The sequence below is a fragment of the Aethalodelphis obliquidens genome, unplaced genomic scaffold (genome assembly GCF_003676395.1).
Source record: "Aethalodelphis obliquidens isolate GAN/ISIS:26980383/991018 unplaced genomic scaffold, ASM367639v1 scaffold123, whole genome shotgun sequence".
NCBI classification, from domain to species: domain Eukaryota; kingdom Metazoa; phylum Chordata; class Mammalia; order Artiodactyla; family Delphinidae; genus Aethalodelphis; species Aethalodelphis obliquidens.
In genome coordinates, this window is record NW_020838067.1 from 1,923,847 (window position 1) to 1,950,337 (window position 26,491).

Sequence of the window (26,491 nt, forward strand, 5' to 3'; positions counted from 1 at the left end):
TCCCCCTCCCCTCCCCTTCCCCCTCCCCTCCCCTTTCCCCACTCCCGGTGCTGACGGTGGTCAAGGAAGGGCTGGGTGTTCCTGTTTACCTGGCGAGATAACCTGTGCAGGAGCCCTGGGTGCACTGTGTACCGAGCACAGGTTATGCAATGCAGGGCAGGCACTTCGAGATTTCTTTTCCTGCTAGTCACCTTCAGATTGTTCTACTTGGGAGGCAGCCTGGTGGTTCTGGGATCAGGAGAGCAGTGTAGGCATGGTAACCCCCCTAAGAGTTAACAGCGGCCACCCCTCTCAAGAGTCTGATGTGTGCCAGCTGTTTTACAGATGTGTTCTTGTGATTAACCCCACCTCACACGGGGCAGGCAGGCTTCCCCAGGCACACAGCTGGGAAGTGACAGACGTGCAAGTTTTCTTCCAGCTTTTCGGACTCCAGGGCGTTGGGGTCTTTCCCTACACCAGACTGCTGCTTCTGATTGCATGGAGTGGGAAAGCCTGTGCAAGTATTTACTTCTTGATCTTGCAGCCAGAGAATCCTGAGGCCCAGGCACTGAAGAGGCTGTGAATTGCAGTTGGGTGGGTTGGGTGAGAGGACAGCCTCCCTGGCCCTGGGTGCTGGGCTCTCGGGACTCAGCGGGGGCAGGTCATTTTTCCTCACCCATAAACTATCTCTGGGGTGTCTTCCAGCAATGTGATTTTAAAGAAATCAAGTTTATTGAAGTTCAGCTGACACACAGTAAATGTGCCTCATTTCAGGTGTCGAGTTCTGTGAACCTTGACAAACCTATGCAGTCCTGTCACCACCACCACATTCAGAGCATAGATTCCTTCCATCAACCCGGAATGTTCTCCCGTGTCCCTTTGTATCAGCGTCCTCCCTTCACCCCAGGCCCTGGCAACCACTGAGCTCTTTTCTGTCCCTATAGTTTCAACATTGTGGTTTTTAACTGGAACCTTTGAGGAACCAGAGTTTGTCGTCGTTGTTTCTGCAGAAAGCATGTTCACATCAGGGATTTAGTTTAAAACCTTCCCAGGCCTGTCTGGGGTCCAGCAAAGCATCCAGCAGGATCTCAAAGCCGCCGGTCCTGTGCTTGCTGGCTCTTGTTAGCCCTTGAGGAACCTCAGAGAGAGATCACCTAGCGCTTTTCCAGCTGCTCTGTGCTTGGGGAGCTGCGGACTGAAGCGGGGAGGCCGAGAGACCGCAGGGTCAGAAGGGCCTTAACTAGCTTACTTTTATCCAGTTTTATATTGAGGTTCTGCATGTCCTTGACTGAAGAGTTCTGCTGCTAAAAAAATTAAAAGTGGGGAACATCACAGATTGAATTAAATCCCTTTATTTCTATAGTCACTTTCTCTTGCGACCAGAATGACATCCCAACAGCTGACCTGGAGAGCTGGGCCCCTGTCTGCCTCGGCCACTTCATCTCCCTGCCCCTGCCCCACACTCAGTCCCCAGCCTCACTGGCCCTTTCTGTCCTTCCAACATGCCTGCCTCAGGCCCTTTGCATCTGCTGCCCTGCCTGCCACATTCCACCCCCAGATCCCCATGTAACAGCTGCTTCATCATTCGGCTGTCACTGCACAGGCCACCTCTTCAGAGAGGCCTTCCCTGACCTCCCAGCCCCTCCGTTCCATTATGGGGTAGGTTCATAGCATTTACCAGGACTTGACATTCCCTTGTTTGTGGTTCTCTCCCGTACAGTTTCCGCTCCTTGAAAGTGGACACCGCCTTGCGTACCTGTGAATCCCCACACCTACAATAGTGTCAGACACACGGTGCTCACTACCTGTGTGTTCATTGATTTTTATTTATAGGGAGGAAGCTGAGGCCACAATAAAGGAAGTGACCGACACGCCCAAGGCCCCACACAAGTCAGTGGCAAAACCAGGCTTTGAACCCAGGGTCTCCCTGGCTCCTAGTTGCAGCGCCTATTTTTACACTTGACTACCCTTCTGAGTCCCTCTCAGTTCGTAACGATGACCCTGAGATCTGCATGTTAATGACTCTAGCGAAAAGACAACTGTGGTCGCCGCACTTGGAGAGAAGCGAATGGAGTTGGGCATTTTCTAGATTTTCAGGAATGAGGGTGGAAACCCCAAGGAGTTTCAGGGTGCTGTCAGCTATCAGAGCAACAGGCAGCCCTGGGCAGCTCCCGTAGCAGCCCTGCTGGTGGGAAGGCTCTGGCCGTGGCGTGGGCCCCCGGGCGGCCCTGTGTGAGTTCACTGGGCTCTAGCTGTGCAGGCTGAAGCTGGGGGCAACTCTGGGAGCTGCTGGTGTCTCAGCGGTGATGTCTCTGCAGGAGAACCCTGGACTAGGTGTCCAAAGGTCTGTTGCAACCTCATCCTAGCCCTGGCCAGTTCCTTGTCCCTTCTTGGAGCCGCGGGCTTCGTCCTTTTTGAAATGGAACGAATGATCTGTGCTCTGCCTACTTCTCAGGGTTGTTGGATGGCTATGGACATGCTCAAAATAGTTAAAAATTCCCCTTGTATGTTTTTGGATAATTCATCCACATGGTTCAGAATTTCAAAATTTCAAAGACATAAAAGGGCGTACCGTAAAAAAAAACAACCACCCTCCTTTCCATTTCTGACGCCTTGTAAGAGAAGGCAGACAATGCTACCCATCTCTTGTCTATCTTGAAAGTGCTATTGTGAATAAAACCAAAGAATTACAAACATAAGAGATTATTTGATTGTTGCTGTTGTTAGCATTTTCCTCCCTAGGGATTATTATTAGGATTATTTCTTAACCTGCCCCTCCCCACCTCCCCATCCCCCGGGAAATCTCAGCCGGTTCTAAATCCTGAACACATCGAGTTCTGCTCACCCACCCTTATCTGGGACGACACAAAGACCTGTTATGTAAACTGGTCTGTGCACCTCACAGGGGACGCGCACGCGGGTTGGCCCTGAACAGCTGCGCCCCTTTATTCGGCCTTCTGTCGGGGTCACTGTCCCCATGCTGGGAAGGCAGCCAGGGTCCTCCCACACAGAGCTCAGTCTCTGCCCTGGGGCCCGGGCTCCACGTTGCGGGACCTTGCGCTCCATCGCTCTCCTGGTCCGAAAGTGCTTCTTTTTTTTGTTGTTGTTGCGGAGCACAGGCTCCGGACGCGCAGGCTCAGCAGCCATGGGCCAAGGGCCCAGCCGCTCCGCGGCACGTGGGATCTTCCCAGACCGTGGCACAAATCCGTGTCCCCTGAATCGGCAGGCGGACTCTCAACCACTGCGCCACCAGGGAAGCCCAAGAAATCTGTTCTTGATGTCGGTGACAATCATCCTCATGGCAAAATGAACCTGCCTCCTGAGGTTTCTGCCAGTTCCGAGGCAGCACGTGCTGTGGGAAATGGTGGAAAGGGGGCCAGTGGTAGAGCCTCGGGCCCCAGGTCACAATCTTGGCTTTGCCGCCTGGGGCACGTCGCATCACCGCTCCTGATCTGTTCATCTGTCAACCCCGAGCTTAAGGACCTGACGCACAGCAGAGCATCAGCAGGTGGGAGCTGACACGGGCGTGGGTCCCCAGAGAGAGATGGTGGCCTGGGGCTCGGGAGGCTCAACTTCTCAGCCTGGCTGCCCAGCTGCCCTCGTGCACCGATCTGCTTCCCCAGCTATGAAATGAAGGCAGAATCCCCATGTCCGTGCCGTGGAGGGCCGCTGTGTGTGAAAAGGCGAGCCCACTGGGGTCACAGGGGGGTGGCATCGCCCAGACCGGGCCTTCTCACAGCTCAGGGCCTCCACCTGCCTCCTTTCTTTGCTTCCATCCCTTTGGTGTTTCGGCCTGTTTGCGTTTTCCTTCCTTCTGTCAGCCCTGTGTGGCCCTTGCAGAGAGGCTTTGGGCGTGAGGGATCGTGAAGCTTAGTAGTAAGGGGGCAGCCCTCCCTCCCTGAGTCCCCCATCTCCTGAGTTTTCACCACTGTTCTCGTGCTCTGTTCTGCCTGGTCCTTGCAGCCACCCGGTGAGACCCCATTTCACAGATGGGGAGATGAAGGCCATGTGCGGCAGGTCTGAACCAGAACCTTGCCTGCCAGCTCCTCGTGTGGCGCCTTTTCCTCATTGCTGTTCACGCCCTCTACCACTACCAGCCGCCACACGCACGTGTGTGAGCTCATGCGCGCGCAGGCGCACACAGACACATGTGCATGAACACACGCATGGAAAGGTTTGGGACCAATGTGAAGTCTGGGCCGTCGTGTATCACTTGCATTTTACATTTTCTTACATTTTGATTAGCGGGGTCACATCAACATACTGATGCCATCTGCTTGTTAAACAAATCCTTATTAATTCAGATTAGTTGGCAGAAGTGGTGCTTATGGCCAGTGTGAACAAAAGAAAGCGCCTGCCTTCTAGAATGGCCTACGTAATGCTGGGTTTTTTTTTTTTTTATAAATTTATTTATTTATTTTTGGCTGCGTTGGGTCTTCGTTGCTGCACGCGGGCTTTCTCTAGTTGCGGTGAGCAGGGGCTACTCTTTGTTGCGGTGCGTGGGCTTCTCATTGCGGTGGCTTCTCTTGTTGTGAAGCACGGGCTCTAGGCGCGCGGGCTTCAGTAGTTGTGGCTTGCAGGCTCTGGAGTAGGCTCAGTAGTTGTGGCACACTAGCTTAGTTGCCTCGCAGCATGTGGGATCTTCCCGGACCAGGGCTCGAACCCGTGTCTCCTGCATTGGCAGGTGGATTCTTAACCACTGCGCCACCAGGGAAGCCCCGTAATGCTGTTTTATTGAACGTACAGCCCGTGCTGGTAGGTAGAGGCGTCTGCAACCTGCTCTGGGGATGTAGTGAGTCAGGACCGTTAGTCACTAGCAGCGCCTTTCTCCGTGGGTTACATACGCATCCCCTCCCTTCTTACCTGTCCTGCTTGGCCTTGCAGGCCTCCCTCTCCTACCCCAGGAAGAGGTCAGGGTAGCCCTAGACCAGGTATGTGACTTTCCACACAGGTTGTTTAAAAGGCAACAACCTGGAGCTTAGATGTGTCGCTAGGACCTGTCCCTCTCAAAGTGGTCTCCTTGGGAAATTGCATAAGTATTTCCGGATGTGGGATCACAGGGTGGGTCTGATGACTCAGAAGGGTCAGAGGCCACTGGAGCAGAGCCTGCCACGCTGTCAGGAGGCCTTTGGTCCCAGATGAGATCGGACTGTGAAAGCAGAGTCCAGGCTCACGTCAGGCCGGGCCTTGCCCGAGGGCAGTCGCCATGTGTGGGTGACAAGGTTCATCCTGATCCCAGAGGCCTGCAGCGGTGACCTCCACCTCACGCGGACAGTCGGCGGGTCATTTCCCTAACGCATGTCAGTTTCCTTGGGCGCCATGTGAGGAGGCTGGACCACATCACTGAGGGATTCCATTTTCCTTGAGGAAAGTTCCTTGTAGTTTCAAGCCAGGTAGTCCCCACCTCTGCCTTTTTTTATGTCTGAGAAGTGTAAAAATCAGATTTTTTTTTAAATTAAAAATACTCTGTTTATATTTTTCAGTGAAGCACTTTTATTGTTTTGGTTTAACTTGTTTTTTGCTCTCGGGTTTTAAATCTGTAGTGGGGACACGAACAGTGGATGATTTCATGATGAAAAAAAGTGGATCACGGGATAAACTTCAGTTTGCCAGCTATGAATTGTATCTGCCATGTTTGCATTACAGATGAAATACATGGGAAAAATCAACCTTAATATTGAAATCACAAGGTAAATACCTCAATGTAAACTCCAGCTCTGCGGTCTGCATCAGGTTATTTTCCCCAGAATAAGCTCTTGACCAGTATTGGCTGAATGAAGGAGCGAGTGAGGGAGAGGGCGGGGCGGGGGGCGGGGAGAGGCGGAGGGGCATGTCTGCGCCGGAGGTGGGTCCGGAAGCTCAGCTTGCAGAGTGGGGTCCATGCAAGAGCCGGGGAGATGGAAGGCCCCCGTGTGCTAGGATGCCTGGGGCAGTTTGTCCTGTGTGTGTGTACGTGTGTATGTACATCAACACGTTATTGTTTTGCTTTACGTAAGTCAGCCTTACCTGACCATCCTGTCCAAAGTAGTACTCCACCAAGTTCCTTTTTAAAAAAATCTTTATTGAGATATAATTCATATACTGTGAATTCCCCCATTTAAAGTGTGCAATTCAGTGTTTTTTCCTGTTGTTTTGAATACTCACCAGGGTCAACTTTAGGATATTTTCATCACCCAGACAGGAGCCTGGTAGCTATCAGCAGTCATGCCTGTTCCACTCTCCCCCAGCCCATCTCTGTGGAGCTGCCCCTTCTGGACACACGTGTACATGGAACCACACACTGTCGCGGGGTCCTTGGGTCATGTTTTTGAGGTCTGAGTTACTTTTCATCCCTTCCTCGCCCTGCTTAGTTTTTCTTCCTAGCACTCCATCCACCCCCAAGTCACACTCACCGTGTCGTTCTGTGCGTCTGCACCTGACACTGTGCCTTCCCCGTGTGTCCTGGCAGGTGAGTAAAGCACTCTCTCCAGGTGATGGGATATTCCCATTCATCCTCTGTGAACTCAGTAGGTGTAATCAATATGAAAAGTCCCGTGTTCCTGAAGCTCTGTGGGATTTGCTTGTGTTGCTTCGATTCATTCCTTCTTGTCCTTCTCTCTGTTCTCCTCTGGAGGTTGCGCAGGGCGGGAGCTGGGCTTAGGGTCTGGCCTCTGTAGTGACAGCGTGTTCTGCTGTGCTGTGTTCTGGCAGCCCGTGCCCCACCTTCCAGATCCCTGATTTACTTTTCAGCTGCCTCTATTCCGATGTTCATTTCATCTTTTAGTTTCTGTATTCTGACAATTACGTTTTTCATTTCCAAGATCTCCAGTTGGTACTTTTTCCCATCAGTAAGATTTTCATTCTCAGGATATTATTAACACTTCTGTTCTTCCCAATTTTTCACTATGAAAAAGTTTAAAAATATAGGAAAGTTGGAAGGATAACATAGTGAGCCCCATATATGCTCTACATAGATTTAACAATTGCTTGTGTTTTGCTGAATTTGCCTTATCTTTTTGTATGTGTAATATAAATTTTTTTATTTGAAAGTAAGTTGCAGATAGCATGATACTCCACCCCTGGATACCTCGACATACAGCTTTTGAGAATAAGCACAGTGTGTTATCATACCTAAGCAAATCATTGTTTCTATAAGCATCTACTTAGTCCATTTTTAAGTTTCCCCAACTTCCTCCAAAATGTCTTTTATAGAGTTTTCCCCCTTGAGCTGGAGTCCAGTGTGGGTTTAGTCCAGAACGATGCCTCAATTCTGTTTTGATGACTGTTGTTTTTTAAGAGTCGCTTTCTGGATTTGTCTCCCGTTTCCCTCATGGTGTCTTTTCCCTTGTTCCTCTATCCTTTGTATTTTCTGTAAGCTGGAGGTTGAGTTTAGAGGTTCAGAGACACTCGGGTGGAAGGGTTTTGGCGAGAATGACCCACGGGTAATGTTTCTACCCACACTGCCCCACGGCAGGCGGGACGTGATGAAGGTCCCCCGCTGGAGGTGAGGCCAAGCTTGATCTCCACTCACATTTATTGTTAAAGATTCCTTTTTGCTCCATTTTCCTTTGTTTCTTGGGTTATAATTTAAGAGCCAGGGCCTTGAGCTGGCCTCTTCTCTCTGGAGCAACAGTTAAGTGAGATGAAAAGGGAAAAACACCTGAAACTTAGAAGGTGCTCTGTCGAGCTTAACTGTGGTTGTTGGCTGGAAGTTTCCATGTGACACCCAGGACAGAAACTGCACGTCAGTGGGTTCAGGGTTTGTTCTGTGAGTACCTCCTCTCTCCCAGGTGCTGTTCTGAGTACCTACAAAAGGAAGACACATGAGATGTGTCCCTGTGCCTCGGAGCTCATGTCTGGCTTGGGCGACAGACGTGCAAGCACCTAAGTAGCATGAGTGCCGTCCATACTGCTGCTGCAGGGACTGAACTGCCAAACCAGGAACCGAATCATGCGGCCTTACAAGCACACGTGTGTTTACTGTGGCCATAGCAGGACCAGATATCTGAAATTCGGACTGTTCCTGCTCGGGTGCCATGCTGTCACGGGGCTGCTTGCCTGGTGCCCAGGACACAGACGATGCGCAGTCCTCTTCCCGGGCTTGGAGCTGGGCGTTGAAGGAGGACAGTTCCCAGTGAGGAAAGACAGGGGCTGTGCTCCAGGGCCGTGTTCGTGTGCAGCCCCGGAAGCAGGAGAGGGCCTGGTGTTCATCCAATCAGGGGAAGTGGGGCCCCGTGGGGCGTGGGAGCCGCCTTCCAGTCATGCTGGAAGGTATGCTCTGGACCAACGAACGAATGGGTTGGCTTTGTCTGATGCTGGGTGGCGGCCCAGCCGCAAGTCCTGGTCCGGGTGCTACGGCCCCTGCTCTTGACCTCCCTGGGGGGCACAGACTGCTGCCTGATGTCCTGCCTGGGTTTTGTCCCCATGTACCGCATTGTGCCTGAAGGGGCTACAAGCAGGTAAGAGGCCACCTGTGAGTCCCACCTTGGTCGCCAGCACAGGGCCACCAGCTCCCCAGGCCCTCCTCGCTGCACCGGGAGCTCGGGCTGCCCACATCCCCCATGCGCGGAGGCTGGGCCTTTCTTCCCGCCGGGACTTAAGGACAGGCTGACTGATTCCTGCAGGAGGAGGGGGTTTCATGAAAAAAGCACAGGACATGGTCTGTGGAGGAGCCATGCACACAGCGAAGGGCACAGGTTTCGGAGTCAGACTGAGCTCTCCTTTCCTGTGCCCTGGGACCCGTCTTGTAAAAGGCTCTGAGATGCACCTGCAGGGCTGCCTGAGGATGGAATGTCCCGAGACAGGGAGCTCTGGCACAGTCAGCCTGGAGGGGCTCACAGCGCGTCTGTCACCTTTATCACCTGGGTTCCCACCACTGTTCCCAAGATGCTGGAGGTGAAACACAGATGCCAGGAAGCCATCTGATCACCCTTGGTCCCCCAGCTGGTGGAGCAGGGCGGGGAACCAGGGGTCCCGCCTCCCTTCTTCCAGTGGTGGTAGCTCTACAGGGAGAGCTGCATGGTGACAAGGGACACAGAAAGTTGCCTCTGACGCCGGGATCCTGAGCAGTTGGGGCGGGAGGAACCTGGGCCCAGGAATCCGTGCGCAGCCCTTGTCAGCCGCTGGGAGGCGCGTCTGTGTCAGGTCCGCGCGGCCCCCGTCCAGTGTTGCTGCCCCGGTTCTCCTCACTTAGGCTCCATCCCCTCCTGCCTGTCTCACCCGCTAACACATTGGAGGTTTTGCAGGGTCTTACCGTCGCTTCTGGCAGTGCACCTGCCTCTCGGCCGAGGCTTGCTTTCAAGCCAGGGGCTGAGCTCTTCCCTGAGGACTGAGGCAGAAGTGACAGCGGCCGGCCGGGGAGTAGCTTGCAGACCACCTCCTGGTTCAGACTCCCCACATTCCGAGACACGATGAACAGCTACATGGGGGCTCGTATTTGGGTCTCTCCAACCAGTTTTTGGAGTTTTGTCTTGAGAACTAATTTTTCCAAAGTCCCTTTCTGCTATGAAGAAGCAAGGAACTTCCCACTGCCGGCCTCATCCTGTGGGAGAAAGGCTGTTCAGATAAAATCCTCTTCTGTTTCCATCGGGAGGGATGGTGCTGGACAAAGGTTCTGGGACCTGAATCGCCAACGGTGCAGTTGATTTTATTTATTAGGTTTATTTAATCTACTAAGCAGAATTGACTTCCTACTGGGGCACATGGGAACCCTCTCTGGAGAGCAGCCCTTGCCCCGCCAGCCTCATCTCGCTCCCACTGCCCTGACCGCAGGACCTGCCCTCAGAGGGCTTCTTTCCTGGTCAGGCGCCTGCTCTGCGCCAGGTTGCAAAGGAATGAGATGGGGTCTGTCCCCACCAGAGCCCGTTTTTTGTTTTATTTGTTTTTTAATTTTTGTCTGCATTGGGTCTTCGTTTTTGCACGCGGGGCTTTCTCTAGTTGCGGCGAGCGGGGGCTAGTCTTCGTTGCGGTGCGTGGGCTTCTCATTGTGGTGGCTTCTCTTTTTGCGGAGCACAGGCTCTAGGCGCGTGGGCTTCAGTAGTTGTGGCTTGCGGGCTCTACAGTACAGGCTCAGTAGTTGTGGCTCACAGGCTTAGTTGCTCCGCAGCATGTGGGATCTTCCCAGACCAGGGATTGAATCCGTGTCCCGTGCATTGGCAAGTGGGTTCTTAACCACTGCACCACCAGGGAAGTCCCCAGAGCCCGTTCTTGATGGCGAGAGGCAGAGTTACAAACCAGGAGCCCCGCACATACAGCCCTGGGCCAGTTCCCACCGTGAACCGTTTCGTTTGGCCTGCTCAGTGGTGATTTGCTGGTTTGTTTTTTATTGAATTTGCTTTAGGCAGGATATCCTTTTCTGTCACCTTGCTGCATTTTATGTTCCCTTCCTGGCCCCCAAAGGCACCCAAGTTTGGGACAGGTGACATCCTCTGTGGTGTATGCTGTCATAGAGGCAAGAGTAAAGGGCTGTGGACCACGAAGAAAAGAAAGCTGAGTCCGCTTGGTGTGGGGCCCAGGCCTGTGCATTGGGGAAGTTCCACTGACCAGGTGACCTTGAACTGGGGCCCTGACGGTTAGGTAGGAGTTCACCAAAAGGTCAAGAGGAATGCAGTCTATCCTAGAAAAGGAGATAATGGCAAAATGGTAACACCCTTCATGGGTGTGGGGACCCAGAGGGACAGTGTTAACTGGGAGGTGTTAGGTGTGGAGCTTAGAAGGGAAAATAGCCTCGTCCCTCACCTTGATACCGTACTTCCCCTTGAAATTCCCACCCCACATGTCTGAAACTCACCTGACTGACCCCTGCAGAGCTGGAGGGGGGCAGCTGCCCTCTCCCGAGCATCCGTGCTCTGGGAGCCCTTTTCCATCCTGGCCGGGCCTCAGTCCTACCCTCTGTGCCCCAAAGATGCTTCCGGACTTCACTCTGGGTATCAGCAGGCCAGAGAATTTCCCCCGAAGTCAGATGAGACAGCCTGGCTGGGAAGGTCGGAGAAACTGGCGATGTGCCCGGTGGGAGGTGGGTGGCAGGCGGGCGTCGGGGAGGGGGCTCGGGTGTGATCCGTGAACGAGGCCCCCGTCTGTCTGTCCAGTGAGTGCAGGTGGAGAACTTCCAGGTGGGGAAGGAGGTGCGCGGGGGTGGTGGCTTCAATTTGGCAGGCAGGTGCTCGTCCAGCCGATGGACCGTGTATTCATCGAGCACCTTCTACCTGACTTATGCAGAAAGCCAGCCAGACACAGCCCCTGCCCTCAAGAGTCCCACATGAGGTAGGGACAGTAAACATTTAAGAAGTGTGCGTGCACGCCTGTGTCCAGCCAGGCGGTGCAGAGGCTGAGGCCGGGCCGTGGGGTGTGGGGCTGGGATGGCGAGGGTCTGGGACAAGAGCGTTTCAGGCAGGGGCCTTGATGCGACCTCCCAGGAGCTGGGCACGCGGGGTGGGCGACGGCAGGAAGTCGGGGCCTGTGGGGCCTGCAGGCGATGCGGAGGGCTCGGACGACGCACTTGAGGGTGGAGGCCGGAGAGCGGAGGGGCTGCAGGATCTCAGCCGGGTTCTGGCGGCTCCACAGTGGCTGCTGTGCGAGTCGTGGGCCGGGCGCTGGGCGGGTGGAGGCCGTCCGCAGGGAGCCTGGCGCCGGCTTGGCTGTGATGCGTGTGAAGGAGCGGGAAACGCAGAGCAGAGGGGCCTCCACACCCGTGATTTCCTGGGCGCTGGGCTCCTGCTGAGGTCTGTGCCGGGGAGCAGGCAGGCAGATGGGCTCGGACCCAGCACGATGTCGAGATGCCTTCCTCGGCCAATCACTGCATCTCCAGAGCCGGCTTTCTCCTCTGTGACGTGGGGCTCACGGTCTCTGCCCACAGCCCCGTGAGACCCCGGGCGAGGCCAGCACCCGCCGCGGGTCCCCGCACTACCCCTGCACAGGTCCCCACTGCGTCCACGCGGCACTTCTGCTCTGGTTTCTAATTTTCTTTTTTTTTTTTTTTAAGTTTTTGGCTGAGTAGTTGTGGTGCACGGGCCTAGTTGCTCCACGGCATGTGGGATCTTCCCGGACCAGGGATCGAACCCGTGTCCCCCACAATGGCAGGCGGACTCCTAACCACTGCGCCACCAGGGAAGTCCCTGCTCTGGTTTCTAAGGCAGAGCCCGGGCCTGTGCTGCCCAGGAGATGGCTCAGGACGATGCTGCTCTGCTCGTCTGGGTCTCCGGTAGCTCAGGTGTCTGATAAGCCTCATTAACCTTCTCACCAGCCTCCCTGGGGCCCTGCCTGGTGGAGGAGCTGTGCTTAGCTGCCCGGAAAGCGGGGCCGCTCCCAGCCTGCCTTCACCCAGCTCTTGGAACACAGCGGGCATTCGGGCCAAGCCATAGGGCCGCCTCTGTAGGACCGTCCTCCACCCAGCAGCCGGCAGCTTTACAGACATAAGTCGGGGCACGTCCCGGCTTTGCCTGGGCTCCCTGAGGACAGCCGTAGGCAAGAGCGTGCGCGGAGCTCATCTGTTTCTAGAACAGAGAAGGGAGGAAAGGCTGTGGAGGCTGCATTCTCATGTTGGTCCCTCTGTGGGCAAGTGGGGCTTGATCGGGCCCGGCATCCCCTGCCCTGCACTGGCTGAGTGTCCGTCCATAGGCTGGCGGGTCCCTCTCATCTGGGTCATGAGTCCCGAGTGCTCGGTGGTTTCCAGCGGGCCTCCCGGGCTAGAATCAGGGAGGCTCGAAGGCTGTTTCTGTGCGAGGCTGGTTGCTGTGGCAATGGCTGGAGCACAGGGTGCTGCTGAGACACACGAAGCGGAATGAGAGGTGTCTGATACACATCCCCTGCTTCGGACGATCTGCCCCCGTCTCCCACCACGGTGAAGTAACACCCACCTCAGGCCGTGGCTCCGGCACCGCCGACGGCCTCGCCTTCCGGGGTGCTGCTTTGCTGCCATCTGGCCACGCCGCCCTTGCTGTGTTTCCAGCGTGGCAGGCAGGCTCTGTCCTGCCTCTGGGCCTTTGTCCCCTGCGCCTGACCACTGTCCCCACGACTGGCAGGAGCCTCAGCCCAGGGGCCACCTTCTGTGACCACCCTGGGAGGTGCCGTCCGGGGAGGCCCTCCCGTTACCTTTGCTTTCTTCAGGGTGCTCGTCCCCCCTCTCTGCAAGTGTCCCACTGGCCTTCTTCTCCTCTGCCTCCTTTTAACTGGAAAGGGAACTCTGTTCCTGTTTCACCCCCTGCAGCGTTGCCAGTCCTTCCAACAGGGGCTGGGACATGGCTGACGTTCAGTTCGTACTGAATGAACAAATGTGTGGTCGTGCACACAGCCCGGTGTGCCTTTCTTTGAGCCCTTTACATGTTCCACTTTGCATTAAAATTCCTTGGCGTGTATTAAAAACGCCAGCCCCAAATGATGCCAGCTCAGTAATACCGTTAAGGGGACATGTTTATCCAGCCCCTTCTCTGCGCTCGGCTCTGAGCACACTTGAGTCTGTCATTCACCCTTACGGCACCTTTTCTGACAGATGAAAAGTGAATTAGGTTTTAGCCTGCAGACACCAAGGTGGGAAGTGACGGGACTGGTTCAGGATCTCAGGCTGCCGGGCCCGAGCACTGACCCTGCTTTTCTCTTCCCCTGGCTCTGATGTGGGGAAGTAGGATGAGAGTATTACCAGTCATGAGAAGGACCTACTTTCCAAAAATATTTCCTCCATTACTGTCCAGATTTCACGAGTTGGTTGACCCAGATACCGTAATCTGTAGCTATTGTGTTGGGTTTTTATTTTTAATTGTTATCGGTTACACTTGTGTATGATGGTTCCACAAGGCTTGGTCTCCAGATACTCCCCTCTGCCCCCAGCCTCTAGGGTCAACCACTTCCGGCTCTTCTCTGTTTCTCCTTCTCTTGCTTGTGTTGCTACCCCTCCTCCCCCAGGTACACGCATCATCTATTGACTTCCTGCTTTGGAAGATGAGGGTTTAACTCTCAGCACTACCCTAGCCCCCATCACACACACGCACGCGTGTGCACGCACGCACACGCACACACACAGACACACACTTTGCATCCTCCCAGTAGAGGTGTGTGGTAATGTTGATTAGATCAGCATTAAGTTCCTTTCAGTTCTATTCGCAAAACATAGCCCCAATTTGATCACTTCTCCCTAACTTCACTGCTACGACTGTAGTCTTTTACCTGGGTTATGGCTACAGCCGTCCAACTGAGCTCCCCGTTTCTGTCCTTCCTCTTTTTTTTTGGCTGCGCGGCTTGCGAGATCCTAGCTCCATGACCAGGGATTGAACCCGCGCCCTCAGCAGTGAACCCATGGAATCCTAACTACTGGATCACCAGGGAATTCCCTGTCCTTGCTCTCTTTTGATCTGTTGTCCATACAGTAGTCAGAGTGATCCTGTTTAAAAATAAATTTGATTGGCTCAAAACTCCCTGGCTTCCCCTTCACTCACAGTGAAGGACAAAGTTCTTGCTGTGGTCTCCAGGGCACTGCATGATCTGGCCCAATTCCTCAGTCATCCCTCATTTCTCTCTCCCTTTTCACTCTGCTCCCAGCACACTGATCTTCGTGCACCAGTCAAGTCTCTGCCTCAGGGCCTTTGCACTTGCTCTCTCTCTCTCCCTGGAATGCTTGTCTCGCAGGCATCTGCACAGCTAGCTAACTTTCTTCAGATCTTTACCCAACTGTTGTCTCAATGAGGCCTTCCTATCTAAAACGTCATTCCTCACCATACTTGATAACTTCTTCCCCTGCTTGTTTTTTCCATCTTATCACTATCTAGCATACTGATTATTGTATTACTTATTTTATGATATTTTATTTATATTCTGTATTTCCATATAAACAAATATATATCCGTATTATTATTATCTTACTTAGCATCTGTCTCCTGCCCTAGACTGTAAGCTTGAGCCCAGGAATTTGCATCTGCTTCCTCTGCTCTCTCTGGTACCTAGAACGTAGAGCAGGTGTCCAGTAAGCGCTGTTGAAATGGCTGAATGAACACATTTTGGTTAGTGAGAGCTGTTCACGGCTGAGCCATGTAGCACTATCTTTCATTCCCCGTGCTCCCTAGTTTTTCCTGGTGGTCGTGATCATCTTGTTTCTGCGTGGGGTCTATGTATTTACCATTAACTCAGCTCCAAATCCTCCCCTAATTGGCACACTCACCCTCTCCATCTACCCCACATACTGTGTGATTGTCCCCGCAACGTCTTGCTGCCTCTCAGTTCCATCTTCTTGAAGAAGTCTCTCCCAGAAAGTTCTTAATTTCTGTTTTAGATTTTCTGTGGCTAGAGGAATATCCTGTGACTAGAGAATATTCTTCTTACAGAAGAATACAATCTTTTGAGATTCATTGAGGCTTATCTTAATATTTAAGATCTTATTTAATCAAAGATTAAATACTTGGTATATTGATTTTTCTTCAAGTTCACTGATTCTTTTTTTCTGTCTCCATTCTGCCGTTAAGCTCATCAAATGAATTTCCCACTTACTGTACTTTTCAGTTCTAGAATTTTGACCCTCTTAAAATATGTTTTTAGAAATAATTTCCGTTTCTCTAACTGAAATTCCCGATTTGCCCACTTAGAGTGACATTTTGCTCCAGTTCTTCGAACATATTTTCCTTTAATTCTCTGATTATATTTAAAATAACTGCTTTAAAGTCTTTGTCTACTAACTCCAATACTTGGGCCATTTTGGCCTCATTTTCTATTGACTGCTTTTCTCTCTTGGGGTCAAATTTATTTATTTATTTTTTTTGCATGTTTAGCAGGTTTTTAATTGTATACTGGAAATACTGGTTGATACTGGCTAGTGACTCTGCATCGTGTTGGAAGGGCACTGATTCATGTCCTAGTAGTCAATTCAGTGACTGACTGATCACCTTGAACCTGTGTGGCTTGTCTTCATGTCCTGTTAGGGCAGAGAGATGCAAGTCTGACAGTGTTTCTCTAGCCTTTCACCTTGACAGAACACGGCCTCCAAACCTGAGAGCTTGGTTTAGGGTTTCTTGGGCAGGTGTCGGGAGGCCTGCCTCTTGCCATGGTCCTCACTCGTAGGGCACAGCCTTCCTGATGTCTCAGCTCAATATCTGGGTCCTTCGCAAGGTCCTAAGGAGGCCTCTTCCCCGTGGCTGGGTTGGAAGATCCCCCAGCACTGTTCAGCCTCCACCTCTGGTGTGTTCTCACCCCCGGAGGAGCCGCTCTCTGGTTAGAACCTGGGAGCCTCACCCTGTGCGCGGAGCCCGCGGGCTAGGACCCACCAGGGACCCCCCCGCCCCCTCATCGCTCCTCATTCCAGTCCCACCAGCTGCTCCAGGCTCCATGCCCTGCTTGGAGTCTAGCCCCCTGTCCTGTGGTCAGAAAACCGTCCTGAGTAGAGTGCTGGCAATCGTGAGGCGCCTTCCATGAGTTTTGCTTCTTTCAAGGATTAGGGTCTCGTGCTGTGTTGTTTACATCCTGAAAACAGTAGCCTCCCGTGTTTTTCTCAGTCTCCCGGTTGTTTAAGGAGGGAGGTCTCGACGGCCACTAGATACTCTTCCAGAACTGGAGGCTCCCGACCGGCCCGCATCCTGGCTTGCGGCTTGGCTGCTGTCTTGGGATCTCCCTACCACCCGGGGTTTCCCTTCGCCTCTCTTTTGAGTTGAATTCTCCTTCTGGATCCCCCATTTTCTTCGTGTTGGTTGATTTCAGCAGCTTCCTTAGAAAGGGTGGCAGGAAGGTAAATTTTTTGAGGCCCCTATGTCTGAAAATGCCTTTGTTAAACCATCGCACTTGACTCAGTGATTAGGTGGAGAATTCTAGGCTGGAAATTATTTTCCCTTGTAATTTTAGGCATCGTTTCATTGAATGTCTAATGCAATATGGATCTTTTCTGTGAAGCCTTCAAACCCGTTTTTCCTTTCTCTCTTTTGTTTTCCCTGCAACTTTTTAGGGTCCTTTCTTCTTCCTCACTGTTCTTGAGTTCCCAAGGCCAAGTGTCTTGTGTGGGTCTGTTTTCCTCCATTGTGTACTTAGTGGGCCTTTTCAGTCAGTTCTGGGGAATTTTCTTGAAGCATTTCTTTGATTTTACTATTCTTTTTTTCCAAAACTCTTACTGTCCTGATGGTGGACCTTCTAGGCTGGCTCCACAATTCCTTTTCTCTCTTTTCCATCTCTTTGCATTTTTTTCCCCTACTTGGAAATTCTTCAAGTTTATCTTCCAACGCTTATGTTGCATTTTTCATTTATGTTATATTTTTAATTTTCAAGAGCTCGTTTTTCCTTTCCGAATGTTCCCTCTACTTAAAATAAGAGTGTTCTTTTATCATTTCATGGACCTTTTCTTATCTCTGAAAACACTGATGATTATTTTGGAGATTGTTTTGAGAAACTCTGCCTAGTTTCTATTTCCGCCAACTTGCCTTTTCCCGTATCTGCTTGGCCTCTGTGTTTGATGCTCCCCTCTGGGGTGTGGAGGGGAGTCCTAGGTCGTCTGGATCCCAGGCTGGTGTGGTGCCGAGGTCCCGCCTTTCACGTCACCCCTGCGTGAGCTGTGCCCCGGGGCCTGCTTCCTGGAGCCTCTCACCCTGCGGAGCAAATGGGACGTCTCAGGCGGGGAGTTTGGTTTGGCGAGTCGTGGCCCAGAGTGCATCAACCGGTGGACCCCTCTTGTGAGGCCCAGGAAGAGGTGGTCACCTCCACAGTGCCAGGGCCAGAAGCCCTGCCCGCAGGAACTGTCTGAGGCCTCTGGGTCTGTCCCCACCCTGGACGCCCCTTGAGAACGGGATAGAGAGGCACCCAGAGTGCTTGTGCCAGTGGAGGAGGGTGGATGGCCTGCGGCTCAGGATGTCACCTTCAGGGCCCCGAGGACCTGTGGTCTGCGGAGCAGAGAAGGCAGGCCCTGAGCCGCTGAGAGCCCTGGACCCGCCCATTCTGGTGCCCTCCGCGGTGCAGCCTCCTGGCCCGGGCACAGTGACCATCCAGGTTGGCCCCTGGCCCAGCTTCCGCCGCCCTACCTGGGGTCTCTGCCGCCATCCTGCTGCTGCTGCTGCTGGAAGCCAGGGATGCTCCCGCCCCGCCGGGCACCCATCCAGGGAGGCCCGGCAGCGGCCCTGATGGGTGCTGGTGCAGTGAGGACCTGGGCAGGAGGAGGGTTGGGACCGGGGTTAGGGTTAGCAGGCTGCGCCAGCTGATGGCAGAGGCCGCCTGAGAGGAGCCTCCCCAGGCCGTCCCTGCCCAGCGTGAGCGTCTTCCCTGGCGCCGCTGAGGCAGAAGAGAGAGCCCGAGTGCTGGGGGCCTCCCGACGGTGGGGGCAGCGGGCACTCACGGCCCAGAGGGGCAGGCAGTAGACATGGCGCCAGCAGCGAGCCTGGTGTCCAGGGCAGAGAGGATTCGGGGTCCAGTGTGCTTCCCGCCACGGTGCAGAACCCACCCCCTTGTCTTGGGACTCTGGAGGTGGAAACGGGGCTGCCCACCTCCACGTTGCTCCCCCCGTCCTGCTCAGGCCGCTGAGTTGCCTTCCAAGGGCTCAGAAGGCCTCTCCGCTCTGTCCACCTTCTGGCCCGTCCTACGTGGGGCCTGCCGAGCTGTGGCCGGTGGCCTGCCCCCGGAAGCAGCACTTTGGGGGTGGGTCTGGGGGCTCGGCCTCCCCGTCCCCTGCGCTCGGCTGCACCCCCGGGTTCACGGGACCCCTGTTCCTTTAGCTGCAGATCTGGGACACGGCTGGCCAGGAGCGCTTCCGCACCATCACCCAGAGCTACTACCGCAGCGCCAACGGGGCCATCCTGGCATACGACATCACCAAGAGGAGCTCCTTCCTGTCGGTGCCTCACTGGATCGAGGACGTGAGGAAGTACGCGGGCTCCAACATCGTGCAGCTGCTCATCGGTGAGCGGGGGCCCCTGCGGTCCACCCGTCTGTCTGTCTGTCTCGGTCTCTCTCTCCTTTCTAAACAAAGGGCAAACAGAGCACAGAGAGGGCTGAGCTTGGCCAGGTAGGAGCGGAGCCAGGACCATGGTCTAGAAAATTCGGGGACTTCCCTGTTGGTCTGGTGGTTAAGACTCTGAGCTTCCACTGCAGGGGGCACGGGTTCGATCCCTGCTCAGGGGACTAAGATCCCACGTGCCACGAGGCGCGGCCAAAAAAAAAGAAACTTCGGATCCTGCTAATCACTTGTAAAGTTACAGTCAAAGTGGAAATGAGACGACGCAGGCCAGGAAGCGGTCGCCACGTGGCCGCACCTTGGTCCAGGCTAGTTCGGTCTTCATCATGTGTGTTCTCATAACCCTGCCTGCTCCTCATGTGTCAGGGACGGGGCCGAGGGTCAGAAAAGTGAAGTCATTTATCCCATCCACATAGCCCGTGAGCATGTAAACGTGGCCGATCGTGATTCAGTGGCCTGCTCTGTCGGCCACCCTGCAGGGGGTGCTTCTCAGGTGTCCACGCCCCTCCCAGCCACTCTGAAGTCTTGGTGGAGGGCAGACGCCGGCACCACCCGCAGAGCATCTCACTCGGGAGCACTGGGTGGGCCCACGCGTGTGCATTTCTAACAAGTTCCCGGGTGACACAGTGATCCCACTTTGAGAACCGACGCTGCAGGGGGTGCCGTGACCTCCATTTTACCTTTTCCTCCTGCATAAACTTCTCGGGCCTGGATTCAAGAAGCTTTGGACCATGTGTGTGGTCCCTGGGGTGCTCGTCCCAACAGTCAGGCTGATTCCTCTAAGGTGAGCGAGTGCAGATGGGCCTGGACTGGGGGGTGGGTGTTCTAGGCGGACTGGACTCCCCGGGCAGGAAGGGAGTCCTCCCTACGTGGCCTGATGCTCCCCTTTCATCCAGGACTTTTTTATTTTTTTTTTAGTTTTTTATTTTTTTTGGCCACGCCGCTCGGCTTGCAGGATCTTGGTTCCCTGACCAGGGATCGAACCGGGGCCCCCTGCAGTGGAAGCGCAAAGTCCTAACCACTGGACTGCCAGGGAATTCCCAATCCGGGACTTTTAAAAGAAAACATTCTATCATAGAGCACTCTATACAAGGACATAAAAGGAACAGCGTAACAAACCCCAGATTCAGCAGAGCCGGCAAGTCCTGTCCACGGTCATTTCAGCCCTCGGCCCCTCCCCCGACCTCATATTATTTTGAGGCAAATCCCAACACCAAATGATTTCATTTGCAAATGTTCCAGCATGAATCTATAAAAGATACAAACACTTAAAAATATATAATAACAGTACGCTTTTCACATTTAAAACATACTGACATCTCCTAATACAATCAACTTAGCTGATCTGTGGTCAGATTTATAATTGCTCATAAATGTCACATGTGGTTTTCTTTTCAGTTTGTTGAAATCAGCATCCAAATAAGTTCCTAACGTTGAAATTGGTTGCTGCATTGTTTAAGGTTACCAAAGAAATTGTAGATTTTTTTTTTTCTCTTTTTTTGGCCATTCTGCGTGGCTTGTGGGATCTTAGATCCCCGACGCGGGATTGAACCTGGGCCCTGGCAGTGAAAGCAACAAGCCATAACCACTAGACCGCCAGGGAAGTCCCTAGATCTTCATAGATGCTTATCTATTTTTTTGTCCCTATAATCAGATTATAAAAGTCAATCACTTAGAGACTTAAAAAAAATTCTTGTAGAAATTGGACCAAGGAGCAATTGACCAGATTATTTAAAACATAATGAAACATCTCACACCTCGTGGGAGAAGGAAAGGTGTGCTCTCAGGGGCAGCTGTAGTCTGTGCTCTCATTATCAGGAAAGCAAAATAATCAAAACCCACAATCTTACAGAGAATTAAAAAATTCCAAAGGAAAATATGAGAGCATAAATAATCAGAAAAATGACAAAATTTTAGCCAAAAAAAAATAGCAAGGCCAGATTTCTTTAACTTCAGCATTGGTGGAGTGCCCACTAGGTGCTAGCTTGTGTCCACTGTGTCATTTAATGTCTGCTCTGCAGAAGGTGGCGTCGTAGATGGGGGACTGAGACTCAGAGATGGAGTGAGTTACCCAAGCGTCACACAGCAGGTGACAGGAAGCTGGCGTCTCTACCTAGGTCTTCTTCCAGCTCTAAGCACCCTGTTCTTTTCACCAAACCTTCACGCTTCTATTTCTTAGGAAAAAGCAATAAAATGCACAGGCCCCTGGCAAAGATAAGGAAGAGATGAAATGAGGGACTAAAGGATGGGATAAGAGCATTAACGATAGACTCTCCCGGCTCGCTGCCTTTAGCCGTAGCCGTGCCCACCTGGGCCCTGGGCCTCACCACTGCCCCACCTCCCCGCAGGGAACAAGTCGGACCTCAGGGAGCTGAGGGAGGTGCCGCTGGCCGAGGCGCAGAGCCTGGCAGAGCACCACGACATCCTGTGCGCCATCGAGACGTCGGCCAAGGACTCGAGCAACGTGGAGGAGGCCTTCGTGAGGGTGGCCACGGAGCTGGTCATGCGGCACGGGGGCCCTCTGCTCAGCGAGAAGGGCACTGACCACATCCAGCTGGACAGCAAGGACGTCGGAGAGAGCTGGGGCTGCGGGTGCTGACCGGGGTGCAGGGCAGGCAGGCGGGGCTGCCCCACCTCCTCCCGCCCTGTGGCCTCCTCGCCCAGCCCTCCAGAGCTGGCCTCCAGGGTGCCAGCCAGATAAAGGCCTGGAATTACCCCGCCTGTGGCCTGGATGCTTGATGGGAGCACTGCCCTCCAGGAAGGAAGAAGCAGGATTCCTCCCACGGGAGGCCCTGTTGGCACAGGGTAGGGTGTGGGGCCCTTCCTGCCAGCCAGCTGCTGTCCCCGCCACACGCGGCACGTCCCAGGACTGGCGCGAGCCCAGCGGTGTGGACCTTGGCCCAGGGGCTGGGAGTGGGCCTCCCGGGCTACATGCTGCCTGGTTAGGACCGTTTCACACGAGGCCGCAGCAGGGTGTTGCTTTCCAGGGATGTGGCCGGAGCTCCGGGTCCTCCCAGGGCATTCCAGGGCCTCCTGTGCAGGAGCAACGGCCCAGCAGACTCAGTCCTGAGCTTCGTCCCGGGGTTTCCCTACCTCCCTCCTTCCTTCAAGGCCAGCTCCTGCCTCAGCCGGGCCTCCCTCTCCCATTTCCATGGAGCTTCTCCTTTTCACCCGGACAACGGTGGGTCACGGCCCACAGCGCTCATCTGCTGGCTTGGGGCCCAAAGTTTTGCCACTCAGGTTGCAAAAGCAGTGAATCCTTTAGCTCTGGCTCTCGGAAGCTGGGGGTTAGTGGGAATGAGATAGGAGTGCGGACATTTAAGGGAAAAGTAAACGCTCGCACCCCTGAGCCCAGCCTGTCCCACCTGACTTGCAGAGATCCTTCGTGCCACGTTCAGAGTGCCAGCTCCCCCGCCGCTCCCAGACCAGCTTAGAGAGTTTCCCGCACAGAAAAGGCAAGGCCCCGGCAGGCCTGGGTCTGGGCCCACCCACTCTAATGGTCTCTGCACACGCGGGACACTGAGGTTAGACAGCAGGGGACCAGGGCCACTGGGGCCCTTGGAAGCAGCACCGTTCTCTGGGTGCAGCTCAGAGGAGCGCAGGGACTGGACTGGGGGAGCAGGTGGTCTTCCCAGGCCAATCCCAGTCGCTCCCATCAGTCCAGTTCAGCCCTGCAGGCCCCCCGCCCCAGTACGGGGCCCCAGGAAATCAGCTGCTCTCAGAGCCACGGGCGAGGCCACATCAGGGAGACACAGCCCAGGGCCCCTGAGAGCCCAGAGGTGCCGCACAGCTGCAGTCGGGCTCCCTGCCTTCCATCCCTGCACCTGGTCTGCGTCAAACCCTCCCAGGCAGGCCTGGACACAGAGCAGGAAGTCAGACCTTGCCAGGCAGCCCCAGGAGGCGGGTCAGGCAGGGCTGCTGGCCCTTCCAGCCGCGGAGGCTGAGCCTGGTCCTGGAGGGGAAGGACGCTGGCCTGGACGGGCCAGGAGCGCTGAGCAGGGGTCAGCCCGCTGTCGGCCGAGTGGGCTGGGAAGTGGGAGCAAGAAGGCTGCCTGGCTTCCCTCCCCCGTCCCTGCTGATGGGATGGGGCCCAGCCCCTCCACCTGCACTGAGGGGTTCCCCAGAGAGGGGCCCCCTTCAGGCCAAGGGCAGAGGTCCTCCAGCCCCATGACCTCTCTGCAGGGGGCTGATGTTTGGGCAGAGCTGGGTGTTCAGTCCAGGCCCAGCTGGGAGAGAAGTCTCACGAAGACCGCCTTGCACAGACCTGCTGCTCTGGGGGGTGGGGTGCACGCAAGGAGCAGCGGCCGGGACTGCGCCCCAGTTCCAGCGAGCACAGGTACTGACCCCGGGCCCAGGGCTGCCTCACAGGGCTTAGGGAAGGAGGGAGGCCCCCAGCTCACCTCCTCCAGAAGGAGCCCTGCCGGGCTGCCGGCAGCATCCGGCAGTCCGCATCCAGGGTGCACAGGTACAGGAAACACCGGTGACAGGGGCTCACCTGCCACCTTGGGCTGTGAGCCATCCCCCTACTCCTGTGCCCGGAACCCTGCACAGGGGAGGTGGCCTCACGGTGGCCCTTCCTCACCCAGAACCAAGGAAGCAGCACTTCACTCTCTCCTTTCACAATCCCAGGGCCCAGTGGGTCTCCTGCCACCCATCCTCCGCACGGAGCAGCCTCGCTCCAGGGCTGTAGCCTAGAACTCAGGGGTCATTTCGGGCTCCCCACTTTCTCCCCCACCCTACAACCGTGCCCCCGGCCCCTCTGCCCAGATGGGCCCCATCCCCTCCCCTGGATGCCTCCCTGACCTCCTTGGCCTGGGCTTCCACCAGCCCAGGCACCATCCTGCTGCTGTGAGGGGGGCAGCTATGAAAGGTCCCTCCCCCATCCTGACACCTTCCAGTCGCCCCCGGGCCCTCAGGATGTCCATCCTCACGCGGGTGTCCAAGGCCTCACACAGCTCCGTTCCTTCTCCCTTGCACCGTCTTGCCCACAGGAGCAGCTTCTGTCCAGGCAGACCCCTTCCTGCCCTGCCCCCCTTACCGACCCTGCCCTTGAATACGTGCCATTTAGAATCCCACAGACGACCAGCTGGTCCTTTGCTCATCGTACCCCCTGGCAAGAATGCGTTCCTTCCCTACCCACCCTTGGCCTGCGAGGTTCCCGTCCTGGGCTGAAGCCATTTCCTACGGAGGCTTCCCGTCCTCCGTCTCAGAGCCAAATGCTAGCGCTCAGGGCCTCCCTGGGCACACTGCTGGCTGCCTGCTCTGGGGTGCCCTGGCAGGTAGGGGCCTCACTACCTCTCTGGGCCTAAGTCCTCTGTCAGATGGGCCCGGACGGATGGACTTGGCCAAGGGACAACGGGGAAGTGTGTAAGACAGCACGGCCCCGCCTCTTCCTCTCCCAGGGCCTCTTCCTTTGTTTATAAGTTACCCAAGAACAGGAGCAGGTGAGGTCAGGGGTCAGGGGCCAGGAGAGGAAGCCCGGCAGGAGGGCCAGGAAGTGTCCCAGCCATCGGGCGGAGGAGGGCGGTCTGTGGCCTGGGCTGAAGGACCAGAGGAAGGCTGGTGTTTTATACTCCCGGGAGGGGGACAAGCAAGGGACAGGGATCCTGACTCCTGAGCCAGAGAGGTGGGCCCGGTCCAGAGGGCGGGTGGGTGTTGGGGTGGAGCTCAAGGACACAGGCCCCAGCAGGCGTGAAGCTGGAGGAAATTCCTAATTCACATTGAATGCAGTTACTTCTCCCCGGAGGGCTGCCGAGGCTGGGGCCTCAGAGACCTCTGAGCCTGCACCTGGGCTGGGGTGGGGAGGGCCTCAGCCCAAGGATGCCATTGCATTTGGGGATTTTTCACATTGCCTATTTATGAATATATAAATCTTTATAGCGAATCTATTTTTTAAAACATGGAAAAGTTGCCTTTATGGAGACTTAGCAGAGCCAGAGTGTACGCATTCCTAAACTATTAAACGTTTCTGTAACGAGCCGGCGGCGCCCAGACTGGTTCTCTTGGCTTGGAGCTCAGAGCTGGCTCCAGTGCCCACGGATCCATAGATGTCCCACCTGCCTGGCCGGCTCCCCCGACTGGCCTCCAGGCCCACACACTGCCCCCTGCCTGTCTGTTGCCCAGAGCCCTGTTAAGACCATCGGGACCCCTGGACGGAGAAGCAGACAGTGCCTCAGGGGCAGGGAGGAGCTGGGGTTGGGTCCCATCTCTGCCAGGGATACCTTGGGTGAGACTGCACTTCTCTGGGCCCCAGGATCCCTCATCTGGTTTCATGTTGGGGAGGCAGGTTGGGAGGTGCTACTTGGTGAACGCCAGGAGCACCAGCCCAGCAACGCTGCGAGGCACACACGTGTTACCATCCCTCCACCCTGGATTTATTCAGATGAGCCGACATGCTCAGAGTAGGGAGTTCCCTGCCTGAGTCCTGCAGCCATGAGGAAGTACAGCTGTTATTGCAAGTCAGGGTCTGCGAGGTCCCGCAGGGCAGGATGGGTCTCGCTCATCACTGTTCTCCAGCGCCGAGCCCGGACCCATGCGCACGGTAGGCGCTCAGAGAGCTGCTGAGCACCTGGACCAGAGCCTTGACCCCAGGGACCCCATGAGTCCACAGCCCCCCGAGATCAGTGGAGCCTGTCCCTGGTCCCTCACAGAGGGGGCCCCTGCTGATGGGAGGGCACAGCCGCTCAGGGCACCAGGTGTGCTGTGCCCACCTGCCCAGCCTCCCCCAAGACAGGCTGACAGGCTGGGGGTCACACCAGCCTCCACTCAAACCCCAGGTCGACCCAGGCTGGTTTGTGACCTTGGACGAGGCATTCCTCCACCAGAGCCTGGTTTCTTCGGGACACTGATCCCTGCACTGCCTGCATCCCATCCCAGGAAGCCATTGCGAGGCCTGGGGAGCCGGGTGTGGGGTGGGTGGGTGGGAAGGAGAGGGATGGTCCAGGTGGGCCACACTCCAGGCACCTGCCATCCATCTTTCCAGGGACAAGAAACACCTGTCGTTTGAACTACCTACTCACACTGAATGCGAGGAGCCCCACCTGAGTGACCCTTGGATGAAAACCCTGTAACTGGGCCATCTGAGCTGGGCCCTCCAAACGCTCCCCAGGGGCTGGCTGTCCCAAGGCCCCCCCTCGCCTCTGCCCACCCCATGGGACTGCCCAGACCCGGGGGGAACTCGGACGGCACCAGGTCCAGTCCTGGCCTTTAAGACAGGGCACCTGAGGCCGGTGTCCAGAGGGACCTGCTCCAAGTCCCCACTAAGTTCGCTCCTGAGCCCCTGCCTGGGGCCAGCCCCGGGCTGGGTGTGGGTCCCAGGGCTGAGTCTGACCCTGCCCGGCCCCCGGGGCTCCCAGCGCTCCAGCCCTGCCTGACCCTCTCTGCTCCCGGCACACACTTGCCCAGGGGCTCGGCCGAGGGGCGCCTCCAGCCCTGCCTCCAGGGAAGTGAAGCACCCCCACCCCCACCCCGGGGCCCAGTCCTGTGCCCTGCCCTCCCCTCCCAGCTCTGAAGCCCCAGGTCACCTCCCCCACGGCCACGCCCCACCCTCGCCTGACCAGGCAGCTACACTGTTCTGCCGACACGCCCAGGACCCCTCCCGAGGGTGGGGAGCCCCCCCACTCTGCCTGGAGC

General features: G+C 55.5%; 1 protein-coding gene across 4 annotated transcripts in view; it reads left to right on the top strand.

The window, feature by feature from the left end:
* RAB43 (RAB43, member RAS oncogene family) overlaps positions 1 to 24,837 on the top strand; it is a 27,241-nt gene extending 2,404 nt beyond the window's left edge. Inside the window, exons 2-5 of one of the 4 annotated variants that reach the window (XM_027098487.1) lie at positions 5,523 to 5,669; positions 6,127 to 6,291; positions 18,621 to 18,804; positions 21,208 to 24,837. In XM_027098487.1, the coding sequence (XP_026954288.1) occupies positions 6,184 to 6,291; positions 18,621 to 18,804; positions 21,208 to 21,458 (543 nt within the window). In that variant the 5' untranslated portion in view covers positions 5,523 to 5,669; positions 6,127 to 6,183 and the 3' untranslated portion in view covers positions 21,459 to 24,837. Of the gene's footprint in view, positions 1 to 5,522; positions 5,670 to 5,889; positions 6,292 to 17,409; positions 17,902 to 18,620; positions 18,805 to 21,207 lie in introns of those variants that run through there. The other 3 variants (XM_027098488.1, XM_027098486.1, XM_027098485.1) reach the window with 3 other exon arrangements.
* The last annotated feature ends 1,654 nt before the right edge of the window (positions 24,838 to 26,491 follow it).